Raw genomic sequence first — 20682 nt, 5'->3', positions numbered from 1 at the left:
ATAAGTTATCATTGATTTACAACATCAAAGGCCTATATACACCAAAGAAATAAATGATATTTCCAGACGTAGTCCTACTGCATTGCACTATGCCTTGCGTATCACTTTGAAATGTTAACAAGGTACTCTTCAAATATCACTTTATCAAACAATCTCCTTGAGATATGATCATAACACAGAAGAGCATGTACTTAATGAATTTATAATTTATTTTACAGAAAAGAATCAGTTTTTGAATTTGCATCATTATTTCCTAAAATTAAGCCATCCATGCACATCTGTGTATAATTTAATTCTGGAATGTATTTTTCAAAACAATTTTTGAAAGACCTTTTCAAATAACAACCTGTTCTGTTATTTTATTATGGAATAGATGTTTAAGTTTTCTCGATAACTTCTACATGCTATTATTTTTTCTATTTTTTTCTATTTTTTCTGTAAGTCATTAATACTCAATTATTTTCAAAGCCTTTTCTAGCAGATTCATAGTCAAAACAAAACATAACAAATCTCCATATTTGTAGAGGCATGTATAGTTTTAGTGATAGACCTGTGTTTGCAGAGGCAGGTATAGAGATGTTGATACATTTCACACGCAGTATTCCTTGGTGGTAACCATAGCCACATTTCTGAAACCTGAAGTCTGTTTATGATGTTTTAAGGTCTTTGCATGAATATAAGAATTGTTTTCAATACTTTCACCCAAAGTAGTCTAGAAGTCCTATACTAGTCATTTCTTGTTTGCAGATTTACAGTTAGATATAGATATTGTGTTAAATGACACATTTTTACTTAAAGTGTGATAATCTCACCACATTTTAATGCTTCTTTTTCTAAAGTATGTTCTGGATTGCATTTGTTTTCAACTTTATACATTGGCTACTTGCATTTTGAAGCATATTTCTTATGCAAAAGGCAATTACACACCTAGAATGAATATCACCCCCAGGCCTCATTCTTATTTTTGTTAAGGCCAATCCCTGCCAACTTAGTACAATAAAAGAACCATAAAAGTGCTGCTCAGTGAGAATCAGGGCCACTTGAGCAGAGAAACTAAGCAAAATGTAATGGTCCTGATCTAATGACTTCTTCCAGTCTTCATAAATGTCCCTTCTCTCACATTATTTTAAAATTCCTCTTCCACATGGGTCATTGCAGCTTAAAGAAATTTCAGCAAAATTTATGCTGAAAAAAGTTAAGGGGTTTTTTTGAAATATCAAAACAATAAAAGGCAGTGAAGAAGCCACCAGCTGCACATTTTTTTAAGATTACTTGCTTGTTTTTGTAGTGGTTTAGTAAAAAGTTGTACTGCTTGAACTCTTAACTTCATTCAAATTGGAATGAACCCTTATGCCTAAACACCACTTCTGACTTCTGTTGTTTTATGTTAATGACAAAAATCTTCACCTACTAAACTGGTGGAACATGTGAGTCGGTCTTTGCTCAACTCTTCCAAATGCTGCTTAGGTCCTTGAGTGAATATAATAATTTTGTACTGAACACCATTAGGTAATGAATGCTGGGTCTGGTGAGCTTTGGTTTGGGTAAAGAAAGTGCTTATGATACCATAGCTGTCATGTTTGTGTGGATGTCATCACAGAAATCAAAGCAATGCTTCACTGTGGGAATTATGGTCACTTACTTAAAATATCTAACCCCAAGCAATGGACAACTCAGATAATTGATTTAAAATGAATTGAGTGCATAGACATGCATTCTTTCTTGAAAATAATGCTTCTAAATCTGTTTTCTGTGGAAATGAGAAATACAAGCTGCTTTAGCAAAAGAAATATAGCAAAGGAAATCACTGTTTTCACATCATTTTATGCTGTCAAGTGTGAAAGTTTTCCTGTATAGACCTGCTCTGAGTCTTGTAAGAGACTTGTGGTTTGCTGTAGCAAAGAATCCATTAGTACAGACTTCTCAAATCTTGTGATATATATTTAATACATTAGCAGTTATTTCAGCGCATTTATTGCAGCAAAATGTTTTCAAGAAGATCACTTTCAGTCCTGTAAAGCAGGTGATGAAATAGTCAGGCTTCAAGGTCTTTGACACATTTTCTCCTTTCTGATGACAATGAGCATTTCTAGTGATGATCCTTCTCTGATAATTATTAAGTGTGTGCCTACCTCCACAAACTGAAAGAACTTCATGTACACAGCCTATGGCACCTGAGTTATTCTGAACTGAGTTATAGAAGATGAAAAGCTTATAAAGCCATTTCACAACTCAGTTCTGTGGATATCTGTGGATAATACCAATGTGAGCGCAATGGGTGAGCTAGCAGTCATAAATTCTATTTGATGGCAGGCATCGAATTGATTAGAGGGACATGTCAGACCATAATGATTCAAGCAGGGTAAACCCACTGAAATCCCCCTCCTGCTGAAGTCAGCTGAAACCTTGCTACTGACATCTGTCAGGTCTGCCTTCCTAGCTCTGTGTTTAGATTGCCGTTACATATCCGTGAAAGCTGCGCCTGTTTAATTCCATCATTGGCAGCCCCAGTAAATGACTGACACAAGATAATTCTGATTCAGAATAAACTATTTTTTTCTCCTGGTGGATTTGATATAATGAAAAATCCTCTCAATTAATGCAAACCTAGTCAATTGTGAGTAAAAAGGAATATTGCTTGAGTAGAAGGTCTTTCTGCATTCAGGATCATAGAATCATAGAATCACCAGGTTGGAAAAGACCTCTTGGAACATCGAGTCCAACCATTCCTATCAAATACTAAACCATGTCCCTGAGCACCTCATCCACCCGTCTTCTAAATACCTTCACGGCTGGTGACTCCACCTTGGGTAGCTTGTTCCAATGCCCAATCACCCTTTCTCTGAAAAATTTTTTGCTGCTATTCAATCTGAACCTCCCCTGGCGGAGCTTGAGGCCATTCCCCCTTGTCCCGTCTCCTGTCACTTGGGAGAAGAGGCCAGCACCCTCCTCTCTACAACCTCCTTTCAGGTAGTTGTAGAGAGCAATGAGGTCACCCCTCAGCCTCCTCTTCTCCAGGCTAAACAACCCCAGCTCTCTCAGCCGCTCCTCATAAGGCCTGTTCTCCAGCCCCTTCACCAGCTTTGTTGCTCTTTTCTGGACTCTCTCCAGAGCCTCAACATCCTTCTTGTGGTGAGGGGCCCAGAACTGAACACAGGATTCGAGGTGCTGTCTCACCAGTGCCGAGTACAGAGGGAGAATAACCTCCCTGGACCTGCTGGTCACGCCGTTTCTGATACAAGCCAAGATGCCATTGGCCTTCTTGACCACCTGGGCACACTGCTGGCTCATATTCAGTCGGCTGTCAACCAACACTCCCAGGTCCCTCTCCTCCAGGCAGCTTTCTAGACAGACTTCTCCTAGTCTGTAGCACTGTACAGGGTTGTTGTGCCCCAAGTGCAGGACCTGGCATTTGGCCTTGTTAAACCTCACGCCATTGGACTCAGCCCAGCGGTCCAGCCTGTTCAGATCCCTTTGCAAGAGCCTCCCTGCCCTCCAGCAGATCCACAATTCCACCCAGCTTAGTGTCATCCACAAACTTACTTAGGGTGCACTCGATGCCTTCATCCAGGTCATTGATAGAGGCATTGAACAGGGCTGGACCCAGCACCGAGCCCTGGGGAACCCCACTTGTCACTGGCCTCCAGCTGGATTTCACACCATTTCCCACCACTCTCTGGGCCCGGCCATCCAACCAGTTTTCCACCCGGGAGAGTGTGCGCCTGTCCAGGCCAGAGGCTGACAGTTTCCGAAGCAGAATGCTGTGAGAAACTGTGTCAAAGGCTTTACTGAAGTCCAAAACTACATCCATAGCCTTTCTCTCACCTAATAAGCAGGTCACCCTGTCACAGAAGGCGATCAGGTCACTTTGGCAGGACCGTGTTGGCTGGGCCTGATCACCAATTTCTCTTGCATGTGCTGTATGATATGATCATCACAGAAATTTTTCCATTTCAAATGGATGGAATGCAAAGAAAATAGCTTTTTGATAGTTTCAAGATCATATGTTTGTTGTTATAATGTCTGACAAGACCTGATTTCTGTACATGAAAATTTTTTCTGTTTGCTTATATAGGTTAAGAAGGTACGTAACACTGCATTGCACTGTACATTGCATTTTAGTGCCTGAGAAGCTATACTGAAGTCAGGCATTTTGGGAAAAATAAAAAACAGTAATTTCACAGTACAAATGCATATTTGATAGAAATATTTTATAGATGAATCATTTTTTCCTTCCTGTTTTTCTGCTGTTGCTGACATTATGTAACTGGTGTTTTTTTGGCTGTCATTATGAGAAGTTTGCAGCTTGAGGAGCTTAAAGTGAATTATAAATATGAGTCAACAGCATTAATATTGTTGAGAAGAAAAGCTGCTGTTGTATTTGGGAAACACACTTCAAGGATATGGAGTACTTTTCCTACCCTGTAACAAAAGCAGTGATAGAAGCAGTTCTGATGGCCAGTTCCCAAATAAATTGTAGGTTTTCCTACAACATATACTCCTTCCTTTGCTTTTACTCTCTATTTAGGCAGTCTTCATCTTGCATGAAACCTGAAAAATGGTTCTTCTTTCTCTTTTCCAAACAATGTAATGAAAAGTAACCATTCATCAAACTTTTTTTCCTTTTTTCACTCCCTTCTTAAAGACTTAGTGGTTCGTTCTACATGAAGAAGGCTGGTGATAATACATGAACTGCCTAATGACTTTAGCATGGGAATATGGAGTAGCATAAGAGGGTCCCAAGTCTGGAATAGGACATCTCTATGTCTGTAATAAACACAAAAGTAGAGTCCACTTTTAGTCCACAGAGCTCTCATTTTGGTGCTTATTTGTACCCACGCTCAGGTCTTATCCTTGCTACTCAGGTCATATCCTTGCCACTATCAGCACTTTCAGTGTCTGCAGACAAGCCCCAGCCAGCCGATTTCAGCCGAATGAGACCCGGGATGATAGCAAGTCTAGATATCAGCTCTTGAAAGGAAAGTTGCAAGGAACTGGGTTTATTTAATCTAGACAAACCTGTAATTCTATGCAAGTAGTTGCTCTAAAATGAAGGCAATAAAAAAGTGAGAGACTTAAATTATAGCAGAAATTTACATTATATCCTTGGAAAAAACTATTTTAAGACCTTATAAAGTTTTCTAGGCATCCAAAATGCCTTTCTACCTGGTAATATGTCAAATACTTTCCTTGAATTCAAGAATCAAGAGATAATACTGCTTAAATCAAATTTCCTCATTTTTTAATGAGGTAACATTCAGTCAAATTTCTCTTCAATTTAGGGGACAGCCAATACAATTTGAAAGTATGAATAAAATTTCCTCCATTCTTTTTGATCAGCTATGAGAGCTTACAAGTATGAAGAAGGAACATCACACATTAGAAACTATACTTTGTTGTAGAATGGACTACAGTCAGGCTGAATTATTTTGTAGCTTTGAACTACATACGCAGACAGCTGCAATACTCTGTTTTCATGCAAATTAGATGTTGTTATAGACAGCCAATCTCTCAAGTTGCCATCGCAACCTTTCTCAGTTTAGGGAAGTTTGGATACTTTGCAAGTAATTAGTACCAGTAACCCCCTGTGCAAGGTATCTGCCAAATTCACTGCATAGCTAGTTCTTCTAGATATCATCTTGTAGAAAACAGCATGTCATATTGCCTAAAAATAATCAGTCCATTTATTTGCTTTGAATTACCCTTAAATTAATTCATCTTTGTAATATCTGTGAAAACGATCAAGAATTGCAATCTAAAAAAATCCAGGCAGCATGACAAGAATCTCCATTCATTGCATACACAGCTGTTACAAAATGAATTAATCTGGATGCAATAATTTACAGCTGCTCACCAAAAGCAGTTCCACCCTCCCCAATATTAATCAAACAAATTTACCTTTGCAAGACTGGTAGCATTTTGCAGAAGAATGTGAGGACTCTTTAGTATCTTTGGTGCTCTTAAGATAAATAAAAAACCCTGAAAGGACAGTGGAATACAATGAAAGGAAAATTAAACATGACCTGTCAGTGAAATTCCTACACAGGTGGAGAAAAATTCTCATATATTCTCAAGTGCTATGGGTCAAATTTTTGACAAGAGGGTGACTACTGTGGGCAGAACAGCAGTTTCCATCATGATTATGTGGCCTGGAAACAAACTTTTGCATAACAAAAAAAGACCAGTCTACAGCCTAATGCATGTACTCATTAACTGTAATAGCTTTAGCTATAGGTTGAAGAGGGAAGGACTTTAGAGAAAAAGAAATCAGATCAACTGATCCCAAGACACTCCATTATTCTGAGTTTAGAAAATAAGTGGAACTGTTTACAAAAGGGAGGGTGGGGGCTCTTTTTTTGTTGTATACCTGTATCTCTTAGCATTTTGTGTAATCTTAGAAGCAGCTGTTTAGAAATGTGTGCTGAATATTCCTGACAGGGATCCTACAGCTTGCTTTCCCCAGTCCAGTGTTACTGACTCATTACATTTTAGCGATCAAAGTTTGTCTAGAACCAGTAACTGTAAAGTTACTTTTGGTATAAGGAGTTACTTAATGGACCACTAGCAAACATCTCCAGCTTTCTATGCTGTATCCCACTAGCGTAAAAAGACAGAACAACCATCACGTTAGCTGTAGAGAAAATATACAACTTGGTGAGGAGCTCTTGCAGGAACTTCTCTTCCAGTTGGTGATCTGGATGTCTACCTACCTAGTTGTGGTTGGTTTAGCGTTAATCATAGAATGACATAATCACAGAATTAGAGAACTTGGAGTGGAAGGAGCCTTTACAGGTCATCTAGTCCAACTCCCCTGCTTCTTTCATCTTATGCATGGAGAAGTGTTTTTCTGCATGGTTAATTTCAGTGCTTCCTCTCTACAAAGAATCCTGATTCTGCTCTGTGCAGGTGGGTGACACATTGCACACTCCTTCACACTCTGACTGCATCATTGGAATTAACTGTGTGCAGTCGAACAGAATAAATACTAAATCAATTTCTGTTGTTTGCTGGTGTTTCCCATAGCAACTGCAGAGAAAGAAAAAACTACAATAATTAGAAAAGTAGTGAGGGAAAACATCATGAGAAGCTGGGACAATCATGAAGGAGGGGCAGTATTTTAATTACTTTGCATTCTTTCTATTATCCACTGGGTTTTGTAAAATCATCATTCTCAGACATATATCAAGACTTGACATAAGCTAACACAATTGCAGAGCAGCATTTGTCAGGAAGACATGTAGCTTACAGTCCTCCCTTCGTCAAGGAAGGTCATATATATCAGGTGGATATTTGCCTAACTTCTGATATGACAAACCCAAGAGTCTCTAAGCCGTTTTAATTCTTCATATTCTTTACTGTGAGGTGTATTTACCTGGTGACTAAAATGAGTCTTCCAGTTTAGGTCATGAATACTTACATTAACATGCTAAAGAAATCATGATCTTGTTGCTGCACCTTTTGATGTACCTGAAGACAGTTATCACATCTCTTCTCTACTATAGTGTTTGGTTCTTAAGCTATAAATCTTCAGCTAATTCAATCAAGCCTGTTTCTAGAGCACTTTCCCACTTCTTCATCAAATCTTTACTTCTGTTACTAAGCACTCTAATGGTTTAGTACTCTGCAAGTCCCTGTTATCTCTGACAAGCAGATTGACGTCGGTGGTATACTGCGTACTGTTGTTTACTTACCAAATAGATGTGGAGCACTCGCGGAGCAATGTCCACCTTGTCTATTTGAAGACCTTTTTTTTATAATTAAATGATTAGGTCATTGTTAACAGGGATTGACTAACTTCACCTTGTTGTAAACATTTTTCAGGAGGGCTAGCAATTTCTTGACTGCGGTGTATGAGCCCAAAGCAGCCATCACCATTATGCATATTAAATGGTCTTTACACTCATTAAGAGTCTTTCTGATGACCTCTTTGTTATGCTTCGAGCATGAGTTTGCTCCTGTGCTGCACTTCACCTGATTGTTCTCCTCTCTTCATGGTGATTCCAGAGCAAACAAAAAGATTTCATTAGAACAGGTGGAGATTTCTTTATAAGAGATACAGTCCTGCTTCTGATCTTTTTGGAGTATCAACATTTTATTTTCAAAGACTGCTTATCCTTCCTCCCACAATCCCTCTATTGAATAGGCAAAGTGGACTCAAGTTGGCACAATAGTGCCACCCATCTGCGGAAGATCTTATTGATGCTGGCTATTTCACATGGAAGATGAGAAATTATGGGAAAGGACAAAACACAGAAAATCCAGGAAGCCACATTCAAGTTTCTCACATTTTACTATAGGAAACATAATCCTAAAAAGTCTGCACCTCTGTCTTCTATGCACATACGGTATAACAATATATACTGGTCCTCCGATGTCCATCCTACTTGTTCAGGTGTGCTCAGCTAGGAGTTTGAAGACTTATTCCCTACTATTAATATCCAGGATTGTAGAGAAAGAAGTGAGAAGGGTGCTTATGATCTGTGATCACAGATGTGCAACCCAGTCTTTTAAATGGGATCTCATTTGCCTCAACTTTTCCTTTCAGAAGTTTAAAAGTAATTGTACATGCACTAATGATTTAAAACTTTGAATTATTTTACTGTGTTTATATTTATTCTTTGTTATATTTATTCATTAATAAGTTTTGTAAATATTGGTTTCTGTTTCATCATTTATTGGAGCCATTCTGTCATATAAAAATATGTTATGATTTCCTGTGAGTAAATTAAACAGACCTTTAGCAAAGGAGCAGAATTAGTTCCCTCTGTTTGCTAGAGAGTATTTTTTCACTAAAATCTCCATCACCCTGGCATATCCTTCAAAAAACAGCTGGGACTATGTACACATGCAAATGACATATGATAAGAGATAAAAAATTATAATGGCCTCCTATTTCAAGTTCATCTCTTGCTAGTACTGCAACAGTAAAAATTGCTTTTCCCTTTTTCCTTCCTTTTTTTCATTCTTTGGTGCATGAGGATTTTCTTAAATGGTATTTCCTTCTGTTTTGTTGGGGTTTTTTTAAAACACCTTTAAAGATGTTATATTTTATTTGAACAGTATGGTTGCTATCCTGTATCACACCACCAGCCTTTAAACAAAATACACCAGACATTAGTCCGATGGCCAAGAATATAAACACTAAAGAACTGGCTGAAGGGAAAACGTGTCATGATCTTGAAAGACAATTCCCTGCTGTGTTGAACATGAGTGTAATATTGAGGGCAGCCAGATCTGCACATGCCTTAGTCCTCTTACCTTGTTGATGGCTTTCTGCCCTGGCAGGCTGATGAATGAGATATATGCAATACTGCATACACCTGACATATCTCAGCAAGCAGCTTTTACTTTTGGTGCTGCAGCTGTGCAATTACTGCTTTCGTTCACAGCAAGTTTTGTTTACATGCAACTGGATCTTTAAGTCTTGGTGGGATCACACAAAGGACATTTGCCCATTAGTTAAGAAGCAACACCACCTATTTCTAATAATCAGGATCACCTAATCACTTAATTAGAATAAAATTGGAAAGCACAGTGTCCATGCAAGGGAGAAAACATGAACTTGCATCCTATTTAATCTCTCTGGGCACTTTCATAATCAATACTAGAATATTGTTCATCTGTCCTTATTTTATCACCACTTGTTCACCCAAATATCATATAGACTCCACTGATAATATGAAGAACTGTCTCTTTCACTCGCATGCAGTCTTGTGTTTCATTAGTGGTAACCATTGCGTCTCACCATTTCTTGGGTGAAAGTGGAGATTATACTGGACTTCCATTGGAGCAGTTTTTTACAGCTAATTTCTGGTGCCACGGTATTTTTCTTCAGTTGAACCAGTAGATTTTAGCAATGAGAATTACCGCTTTGAACCTTTCTTAATGCAAGCCAATGGAGTACTGCTACTGCAGTAATGTTATGCCATTAGGAGAAGAAGGTGTAAGGAACAACAGGAAAGATTGTATGAAAATGAGAAACTGTCGGTCTCTGGCCTGGACAGGCACACACTCTCCTGGGTGGAAAACTGGTTGGATGGCCGGGCCCAGAGAGTGGTGGGAAATGGTGTGAAATCCAGCTAGAGGCCAGTGACAAGTGGGGTTCCCCAGGGCTCAGTGCTGGGTCCAGCCCTGTTCAATGTCTTTATCAATGACCTGGATGAAGGCATTGAGTGCACCCTTAGCAAGTTTGCAGATGACACTAAGCTGGGTGGAAGTGTCGATCTGCTGGAGGGTAGGGAGGCTCTGCAAAGGGATCTGGACAGGCTGGACCGCTGGGCTGAGGCCAATGGTATGAGGTTTAACAAGGCCAAATGCCGAGTCCTGCACTTGGGGCACAACAACCCTATGCAGTGCTACAGACTAGGAGAAGTCTGTCTAGAAAGCTGCCTGGAGGAGAGGGACCTGGGGGTGTTGGTTGACAGCCGACTGAACACGAGCCAGCAGTGTGCCCAGGTGGCCAAGAAGGCCAATGGCATCTTGGCTTGTATCAGAAACGGCGTGACCAGCAGGTCCAGGGAGGTTATCCTCCCTCTGTACTCGGCACTGGTGAGACCGCTCCTCGAATCCTGTGTTCAGTTCTGGGCCCCTCAGCACAAGAAGGATGTTGAGGCTCTGGAGCGAGTCCAGAGAAGAGCAACAAAGCTGGTGAAGGGGCTGGAGATTTGTGTTATGGAAACACTTGGGCACTCTAACCCTATTAATTTTGCCCCTTTTCATAGTCACTTCTCAATTCACCTTTCCTCATGCTTCTCATAGCTAGAAAAGAAATCTGTGCCCTTAATTAACATCTCTTTAATGCCTGTGAAACAAGAATATCTCTTGATGTTCTCATTCAAGAAAGTATGTTCAATATTCAACATGGCTTAGCGATCTGCCGTGTCATAGATCTCATTTGGCCCTAATATTTCCATTATTTTTAAATTTTCTTAGTTGTAAACTGTTGTTTGGTTACGTGGATATGGATTCAGAACATTAAGAGCAACAAAGCTGGTGAAAGGGCTGGAGAACAGGCCTTATGAGGAGCGGCTGAGAGAGCTGGGGTTGTTTAGCCTGGAGAAGAGGAGGCTGAGGGGTGACCTCATTGCTCTCTACAACTACCTGAAGGGACGTTGTAGAGAGGAGGGTGCTGGCCTCTTCTCCCAAGTGACAGGGGACAGGACAAGAGGGAATGGCCTCAAGCTCCGACAGGGGAGGTTTAGGCTAGACGTTAGGAAAAAATTCTTTACAGAAAGGGTCATTGGGCACTGGAACAGGCTGCCCAGGGAGGTGGTTGAGTCACCTTCCCTGGAGGTGTTTAAGGCACGGGTGGACGAGGTGCTGAGGGATATGGTTTAGTGTTTGGTAGGAACGGTTGGACTCGGTGATCCAGTGGGTCTCTTCCAACCTGGTTATTCTATGATTCTATGATTCTGTGATTCTATGAAAATAAGAAAATATGTCCCTTTCTGTCGCCATCTCTCTTACCTTCACACTCCACACTGAGTTCAGATACAAATGCATCTATATTCTGTCATTGACACTCCGTAAGTTTTGTTTCTCTACTATGGGTGTAGAATTTAAGTATCACGTGCTACTGGTATCTTTTTATATTCATGCAAGCTTGTTTTACTACTTCACTTTCACTGGCCTTTAGATATTTAGCATTTGCTTTGTCTCTTTATCTATCTAAGACTTATGTCTACATTGTTGCCTCTACAATACACACTTTGAGTACATATTTTATATAACTCTCCTAAAAGACTTTTACCCAAGAAGGCAAATTGAAATCCTTATTTGAACGAAAAGCAGATCTGTTGAATTGAGAACTCCTTCAACAGAACAGTTAAGAAGGAGGGTTATGTAACATGAAGTTGTTATTTCTATCTTTTTTAATAACTTAAAGTTATAGAAGGGTATCTCTGTTGTAAATTTTCTTAGAAGCAATAACTATTCATAAAGTAACACTATGAATTATAGCATCCTGCTGGATTAGATCTACAAAAGAGTTCCTCTGAACAATGATAAAGGAATTAATTAAAATAAAATAATTGCTTTCTAAGTTTTTTATGAGGCAGCTCATAAAGCTGGGATATTGACAGCACAGCTCTAATTCTCTTAAATTCTATTAATTTAAAATACAAACAAAACACACTACAGAAAACCTGTCACTGCTTGCATTCATAAAACCTGTCAGCGTTTATAAAGCTGGATAAAACTACTTAAAAACTTGCCAGAGATTAAGACAGATGTTTAGAAGAAAAGGTTGAATTGCTCATAAATTTTAAAAACCTTCTGCAGCTTTTTTTTCACAAAAGAACCCAGAAATGTTTCTAAGTCTTCATCCAGTAAATAGTCCTGACGGAAGGTGCAGAATGTTTGCCTGTACTGAGCCTCCAGAGTGTGGCAGGGCACAATGCTTGTCTTCATTCCTAATTGGATCCAAGCTTGAAGGTAAATTTTCCAAATGCTGTATTTGAACTGAAAATCAGTGCTCATCTTTCTCCTTTCATGAATGCATATTTTACTGTTTTGTGCTGAATAAATTAGCACATTTGAAATCTGAATTATTTTTAATAGTCCCTTCATTTTCATTCCAGACACTGGATATTATTTTTGCCACTGGTGAAGCTACTATTTATTGACACTGCAGCTGTGGTAATAAGATGTAGCCCAGAAACCAGGCTTCATGAAACAAGCGTCTTGTGCAGAAAGAGTTACTGTCTGATTTCTGCACTGTGTGAGGACAGCTGAGGCCCCATGTAGAGAATGGGCAATGTGCTGGGGTCCAAGTGACTGCAATAGACTTCCTTCATGCTCTGCAATACAGGAGTAAAGATTAAACTAGGCAGCAGATGATCAAAATAGAACAATCAAACAATAGAGATCAAGGTCACCTCCATCAGTTGTACTCTGACTAACTTAAAATAGTTAGGGCTACCTTTAAAGAATTCATGAAGTTTTAAAATAAGATGAATTAAGCTTCTTTACTTTAGTTATTCAGCCTTTAGGATTCAAAGTTTCTCTCTATAGTTATTAACATTGGTGCCCTTTTAGAAGGGAAGAAATGTAATCTGAGATTCTTCTAAAATTCTGTAGCTGTAAAATCTGGGACTTCAGAAAAGCTGAAATGTCACGTCCGTGCTAAAAAACCAGGAATCTGCAATGCTTTAATGAGATATGTACACTTTTAATGTAGTAGAACAAAACTTTGTAAAAGTCAGTCCTTGAAAGAAAATCCATTGTGAAACCAGGGAGAGGGGGATTACAATGAGAAGTTTCTGTCATTTTGTTTGATTTGGTTTTTCAGTCACATCTGACTATATATGGTCATGGTTTTGTGAGTGGACAGATTAACAGAGGGGGATTAAAATTCTGTGTGCAGGACAGTGTCACACAAGTTCATAATACTCCATCCATCAGCAACTGAGAAATAGAAAAAGCATATGGATCTGCATGGTGCTCTGCCCAACTTCATTAGTCATGTCTGCAGAGAGGATTTATTGCTTCAGATGCAACGGCCTACTGCCTTAGCATCTGAGATGGTATTTCTGCTTCAGCAGTGTCAGTCCATTCTAAGTTTGCTTCTGGCTCTTTGTGCTGTGCTCCATTGTGCAGTATAGGCATGGCCTGCAACACAGTCCTGCCCTTCAAGCTGTAAGAGGTCCTGTCCTCAAGGTCACTCCCTCTCAGGTAAAAGTAGTATCATCCTGGTGTCAGCAAAACACTGAATACAAGATTTTCTCCATAGAGCTCAAGAACCCTTAGTCCAATGCAGAGGTGTCAGATTTCAGGATCTGTGATTTTTAATGTTCTTTCAATTACCTGAAGTGGAAGATGAAGAATATGTTGTTTAAGTAGAAGGTGCCAATGATAATCAAACATAACGAAAACACTGAATTCTTCTACTAGAGGTATTGACAGGTACATTACTAAACACCACTCAGAATCGCAGGTGTGGATGTTTTTTGGCTCCATTTTATTTTTAAGAAAGATCTTTCCTTATTACATTGAACGGTTAATGTTGTTTCTATTTCATTTACCCCTGCAGTGATGGCTGGGCAGACAGGTACGATGTGACAGAGGGGTATCAGCGTGAAGCAGTTGGTGGAATAACGATCAAACTCCAGTCTCCTGATGTGAAATGGTTTGATGATTACTACCTAGAGCTTCGGCCAGAAACCAATCATCGAAATCCATGGTTTCAGGAATTTTGGCAGCACAGGTTCCAGTGCAGGTTGGAAGGGTTTCCTCAAGAGAACCCTAAATACAACAAGACTTGCACAAGTAAGTGAATTTATTGCTTCTACCATATAAAACAACATGACTAAAGGTCTGATTAAAACAGCTCATGTTGAATTGATGCAATCTGATCAGGTGGAATAGCAAGTGGGGATGGAAGAGAAGAAGCTGGAATTGAAATCCTTTTTCCTATCAAATGACAACAAGCAAAATTTGAAAAGTATTCGGATATCAAAAGAAACAAATAGACAATGCCTCAGTATCTAACTTCTCTCTATATTTGAGAAACTTTATGCAACTGTACTTCCACACACATCTAAACACTTACAAAAATGTTGCAATACAAAACTCAATGCATCTTTTCTGCCACAGGGCTAATCATATTGCTTTATCTCACAGGAGAAATGAGAGATTTAATATACTAGAAGTTATCTGAAGCCCATAAAGTAATGATGATTAGCTGTGTACTTTTACAGAAGATTAGCTGGTCTGAAAGATTTCATTAGGTTTTCTTTCAGCCATTAATAACTTCAGAAAGTGTAATTTTGAAATTATATTTTTCATCACATTGAACAGATTTTAGCAAAAGTTGGCACAACACCTTGCCATTTTTGTAAAACCGTGGCAAAACGTTTTTTTTCCCCAGAAATATATTGTGCATTTTTCTGGGTTTTTTATTACTTCTGTTAATTATTCCCTATTTCATGAGATGCCAAGCAATACCAAGACAGTGGGTATCCTGTCAATGTTGCAGCATAAGATGGTGCCATGCTGGGCATTAATCCAGCCACAGCTCTAACCCCCAAGGGAAATTTCCTCCTAAATATATCAATACCTTCCACGCACCCATGAGAACAAGAAATGGTTTTAAGGATCAAAGTTGTGGATTTACACAAAACCCCACTTACAATCCACTTAATGGTCATTAGTCTTTCTTTTGAATTGGACAAAGTTGCAGAGGAAGTGTATGTCTGAGATGGAAAATCAATCTAGGATTTCAAATATCTCAGTGTGCACCTTCAACATTCAGCTGACTTTTCTACATTTTTTTTTTTTTGTGCTACTCTTCCAACACAGCCTGACACAGATTTTGTTTGTACTATTGACAGGTACTGAATATTGAGCAGTAAACTTCATTGATTTCCTCACAATGTAGATCTCTTTCCTGAGATATCAGTACTGTGAACGTGGCTGGAAACAGGCTAATAAAGACCTGGTTCCTATCACTGTGCTGTGCTAGCAGTGATGTTTCAACTTGATTTTTCTTGGTTTCTTTTGTTTTTTTAACTTACTTTTTACCAGCACTGGGAGAATCTAATTTCTGTTTTATCTGAAAGATCAGGAACTGTGATATATGGGAGCCTACAGAGCTTTTTATATTCCCTAAAATACAACTCACCACCACAAAACAAAATCATCCTGGGGATGCAGGAAGATATTATTTTAGACATGAAGTCACCCAGTCATGGACATGAGACAACTTAATTATAAACTTTAGTAGCTCAGTTTGAAAAGCACTCAACACTGGAAGGTTTCCCACAAAGAGATCCTGAATGAGCCACCACTCAAATAGGTTCCTGAAACCTGGGAACATCAAACACAAAGAAATGTGCAAGTATTGCAATATGCTGTTTTGTAACTCATAAACAGAGAAAAGAACTAATTTCTCAAATATGCTGTTCTAATTACTTTTCCCTTTGGCTTTATTGTTGCATTTAGCACTAGGCCGTGATAGTTAGAGTGAAGAACAAGAAATAGGGTTATAATAGGTGTGATAATAGTTCTATTTATTTATTAATACAGTTGTGGAGTCCCCCACATTAGCAACACTATGCAGAGAAATCAATTAATTGCCTATTTAACCAGGGTTTTCACACAGGAGGTTGTTAGTCATCATGTTACTCAGTTTTATAGTTTTGATTTTGATCTTGACCATCTGTCAAAATTCATATAAAGGAAATTCAAAGGCTGGCCAGAAGGATGATATACAGATTTATCTGGGTTATAAGTGCTAAGACACCTATGCTGCTTTTCTCATAGTAACCCTAAAACTAAGCAAAAGTGTATGATAAAGTGAAGAAATACTGAAGTTAGACACTTTTGTGGGTATACTGAAAGGAAAGATGCAAGTGTATTTTCTGAGAATTGCAGGGGTGAGACATTTTGATGTTGTGAGCTTAACTTCAAAATTAATATGAATTTTTGAGACTGTAATGGCTGGTTTTGTTTTCTATCTCATTTCTTATGTTACATATGGCTTTGAAAATCATATCTTTATGTCAATTTTGAAATCCATATTTGGTTCCCTAACTTCAAGCACTTGAAGCTTCTAGTCTTAAATTCCCTCAGTTCAAGACTGTAAAGGTCATACCTGCCACTGATGGTCACAAGCATCTCATAGGCCGTCCTGACAGCTTCTGCACACTGATGAATATATTAGTGCTGCTTCAGATCTATCCTGATAAGAAAAAAGGATTATGACCTTTAGTTTATCTAACTGAATACATTCTCTTCTCCAGAAGCTGCAGACAAAAAAAAAAAAAAAAAAACAAACAGATGCTGGAAGTATTTTTCAGCATTCCTATTAAAGACATTGAATTTATTGAGAAATGCTGTAGAGAAAAAGAAATCTATTTTTGAACCAGAAGGCAAACCATTCTTTGCTTCTTGGGTTAATCATGAAAAGATAAACAAAATGCTGATCAATGGTGAGAGGTCATTACTAAAATAAGGTGTCTATGTAGAAACCAATAACCACTACTCTAGTGGAAAAAACTTTTAATTCTTCTCCACAACCTGTTTGTACTGTCATGAAAAAAAAAACCCAACTATCATTTACAGTATAAACAATTCATTTAAACAGCAAGAAAATAACCACAAGCAGATATGGCTGAAATTTGAATTGATGATTGACTTCACCTGTGCTCCAGGTATGAACTTAGTTGTTCAAACATTTATATTTACTTTTAGTAAAATAGCAGGATATATTTATCTCCGTGGCAGCAAATACATGAAGTCATGTCAGTGCAGCCAGCTCTAGTCACTTGTGAGGGTTTCTCCCTTTTTAATATAAGATATCCATAGCCAGTTCCAAGTAAGTATTATAATGAAATGAAGACATGATTTTGGAAAGTATACGTAATAAAACCATGAAATCGGTCAAATAAAGACAATTTTTAAAAAATCCAAAATAATTTTTTCTCCATTCTTTTCTCTCTACCACTAAAAATTCTCCATCATTTCACATACACTTAATTCACAATGAGGTGAAAATTTTAGCACCAAGCCCATTTTTCATCTGCAGATTTGAACATACTTAATTCAAACGGGTGTCACCGCTGTTGCAAAGTACATTGATTTTCTTCCCAGCTGGAGCACTATGGAAAGTGAGGAGTTTGCAGACTTATCTGACTTGATTTTCAGTGTAATCAGTTCCATGTCACAGGAGAGCTGCTACAAGTCACCTCTGAACACCAAGAGTAAGAGTAAAGAAACTAAAATGCTTCTTTAAAAGGAGACGTGTAATGGCTTCTGAACTCTAGGGACTGGAGATTTGGCTTCTCCTCTGCCATATCAGATTTTTTTTATTATCTAAGGACAAACTCAGTAAAGGTGTCCAAGTTGATCTAGATGAGCAACTCCACTCAATGTCAATCTTGAGGTCATAAAAGGTTAATCTTATTCTCTGGTATTGATTGCCTTTGGACCTTTGAAGACTAGGTGTGTATGTGCTTACTTCCTTACAGACAAGTGTCCCCACCAGAATTCAATTCCTAGTACTTTTTCCTCCTATTGAGGGTGTTTCACAAATTCATTTTAACACAGAGCAGAAACAAAACTGAAGGCAGGCAAAGCATGTTGCGAAATTCTAGCTCAACTGACATTAGTGGAAAAAGTAAAGTCTTCAAGGTCACCAGGGACAAGAGCCTATATATTACAATTACCAGTCTGTTAAATGAATTCTTCCGCCTGCACTGCTAAATGAATTTATTTTTTCCAATCCGTTCCATGGATGGAACAGCATTTTTAAGGTGTTACTTAAACACAGAGCAAAACCAGAATACACATCCGAACTACCTGTGATTTAAGTGTAAGACAAGAAAGAGAAAAAAAAATGAGGCTCTTGAAGGAGCACAATATCTTAGCTTGACTCACAGAGGTTATAGACTCAGAAAAAAATGTTAGTTTCCTGAAGAAGCACAACAGAAACAAGAGTCTGAAGGAAGGTGATGAGTAACATTTGCGGGTATTTACAGTAGGGTCCTGACATGAATTACTGAGTTTCAAAGTATCCAGGGCCAAAACACAAAGGGAAATGATGGAGGCTGAGTAGTCACAGATGAAGCTCAACCACAAAGTTGATGTGGAGGGCACTGAAAGTCAGGAAAGCAATAAATGCCTTACTTGTGAGTAAGTAGCCAGTAGCAGTGTTTATAGAAAAGAATATACTCAAAGTGATGAACAGGGAGAATGGAATTAGTGGAAGCATGATGAACAGGTCTTAGCAGGATGCAAAAAGCCAAATCTTCCATTCATAATTTAACTATGTGTCTTGTCTGAGATAAAAACATTTTTTTTCTTAGGATACAAAACCTGACATAGAAAAAGGATGACTAATATTTCTCCAAGCAATTAAGGACAGGATTAAGAGTGGAAGAGTTTCTTAGCAGTAAAGGAACTTTAAGCAGATTTAGGATAAATATGAGAAAAGATTTGCGGCTAAAGAAACAGAAAAGCAAATAAAATGTACATGCAAAAATTATCTACTTGTTAACTGAATCTCATCCAGCTCCAGCTGCTTTTAATGAGGTCAAAGGACCCACAGAAAATCCTAGAGTTTCAGCTGAACAGAAATTTGGTTTAACAAATGGTCCTTTTGGGTCTCCAGACAGTACTGTGGAATAAAACATGACTGTGTGCAACATGCCAGTAATGTGTTGGCTAAATCTAAGCTCAAATACCTAAGTTGGTTTAATCAGAATCCAGCTGATAAAGAAATAAATGCTGTGAGAATTGAAGGATATTTTCTGTACTTCAAGAAATGTGACACATTTAAACTTCATATCCCCCAAACATACAGCATTCCCACGCTTTTATTTTTAGATTGCAAATGAAAGCAAAACAAAACAAATTAAGTTAAAATTTATTTGTGTTTTTTAAACAATGAATTAAAGGACATTTTAATAGTGAATACATCCTCCCTATCACCCACTTTGGTACCTAATATGTCTCATGCTTGGGCACTTGCAAGATGAAGGATGATCCAGCCTTCATTTTTATGGCCCTTGCTTCAGATCTGGAGCACAAACAGTTTATCACAACTTAATGCTGAGTCAGGTCCAGAAATTTCCAAAGGCCGGTCAGCTGTAAGGCATAGATCCAGATCTGAATATTCTAGAACCCTGATATAATCTCAGCCAGGAGCCTACACAGCCATGTCATTATTTTTCTGGCTCTCACAGAAAGAAGCACTGAGGCCCTAAGAACTGCTACATGCTCCATTATACCTATTTGTAAGACTTTTTGATATACATTGATCCTGATTTTAGCACACCTGTAACTCAAACCTTTGAATAACTTCAGCCTTCTCATTGCTGTTATAGAATTTATCAAGATCCTCCAAAATCTCACTTCAAAGATACATCTATTTTTCCTTCACTTTATGCTCCCTGCCTACTTTCTTTCATATATTAGATATATTTAATTTTATAACTTGATATTGTGGGTTTATTCTTTATACTATAATTCCTTTTCTCACTGACTTTCTGAGCCTTGAAAACTATTTGGAAGAGGTTAGTATCATTGTACAGACACCACATGTCTCTCTAGCCTTAAGAATAAAAGTAAATTATAGTTTAACATATTTACATTATATAGGCATTTTATTAGATGGCTTTTTATTGGTATAGCTCCTGTCATTCCTTTCTGTCAGCAGTTCAACTTCCTATGTAGGTTCAAATACTTCCTATAAGCATGCTTGCAAGCACAGAAAGTTTTGTGCCAGCATTTATTGTGCTTTTGTATCTGTAATGGCTATGTTTCACTGTAATTTTTGACCAAAGAAATTGAATTTTCTTTTACGTTGCTTTAACAGAAAGCCCTGATGACAGGTTTTGGAAAAGGTTACAAAATGAGTCTTTTTCTGTATCTTTAAACAATGTTTACTTAATTAAGTACGAATATTGTGTTTTACCTTGGTTCAAATACACAAGCTTTCATTCATTTTATATGACTTCACTTATTTCTCACGGGAGAGACATGAATGTTTCTGGGATGATTGATTTGACGCCATATCATCCAGAATATACCGCTGCAGGGGAGGTTACTGACATGTTTCCAAGGAGCAAAACGGTGTCGGCATGGACCCATGACAGACCTAAGAAGTCTCACACCATATTCGGCAGCAGACAGGGAGAAAGAAAAAGATAAAACAAAATAACAAAAAAAAAAAAATTGCTGGTG

The 20682-nt window shown here is 38.2% G+C and overlaps 1 protein-coding gene across 5 annotated transcripts in view; it reads left to right on the top strand.

Moving 5' to 3' along the window:
* Positions 1 to 20682, top strand: part of GRM5 (glutamate metabotropic receptor 5) — a 262379-nt gene that overhangs the window by 191450 nt on the left and 50247 nt on the right. For all 5 annotated transcript variants that reach the window (XM_069883330.1, XM_069883331.1, XM_069883334.1 and 2 more), the window contains one exon: positions 14030 to 14265. In XM_069883330.1, coding sequence (XP_069739431.1) covers positions 14030 to 14265 — 236 coding nt within the window. The remainder of the gene's footprint in view (positions 1 to 14029; positions 14266 to 20682) is intronic.

This window comes from Phaenicophaeus curvirostris, chromosome 1 (assembly GCF_032191515.1).
Source record: "Phaenicophaeus curvirostris isolate KB17595 chromosome 1, BPBGC_Pcur_1.0, whole genome shotgun sequence".
In the NCBI taxonomy this organism is placed as follows: Eukaryota; Metazoa; Chordata; class Aves; order Cuculiformes; family Cuculidae; genus Phaenicophaeus; species Phaenicophaeus curvirostris.
This window is presented reverse-complemented; position numbering and strand designations above follow the sequence as displayed.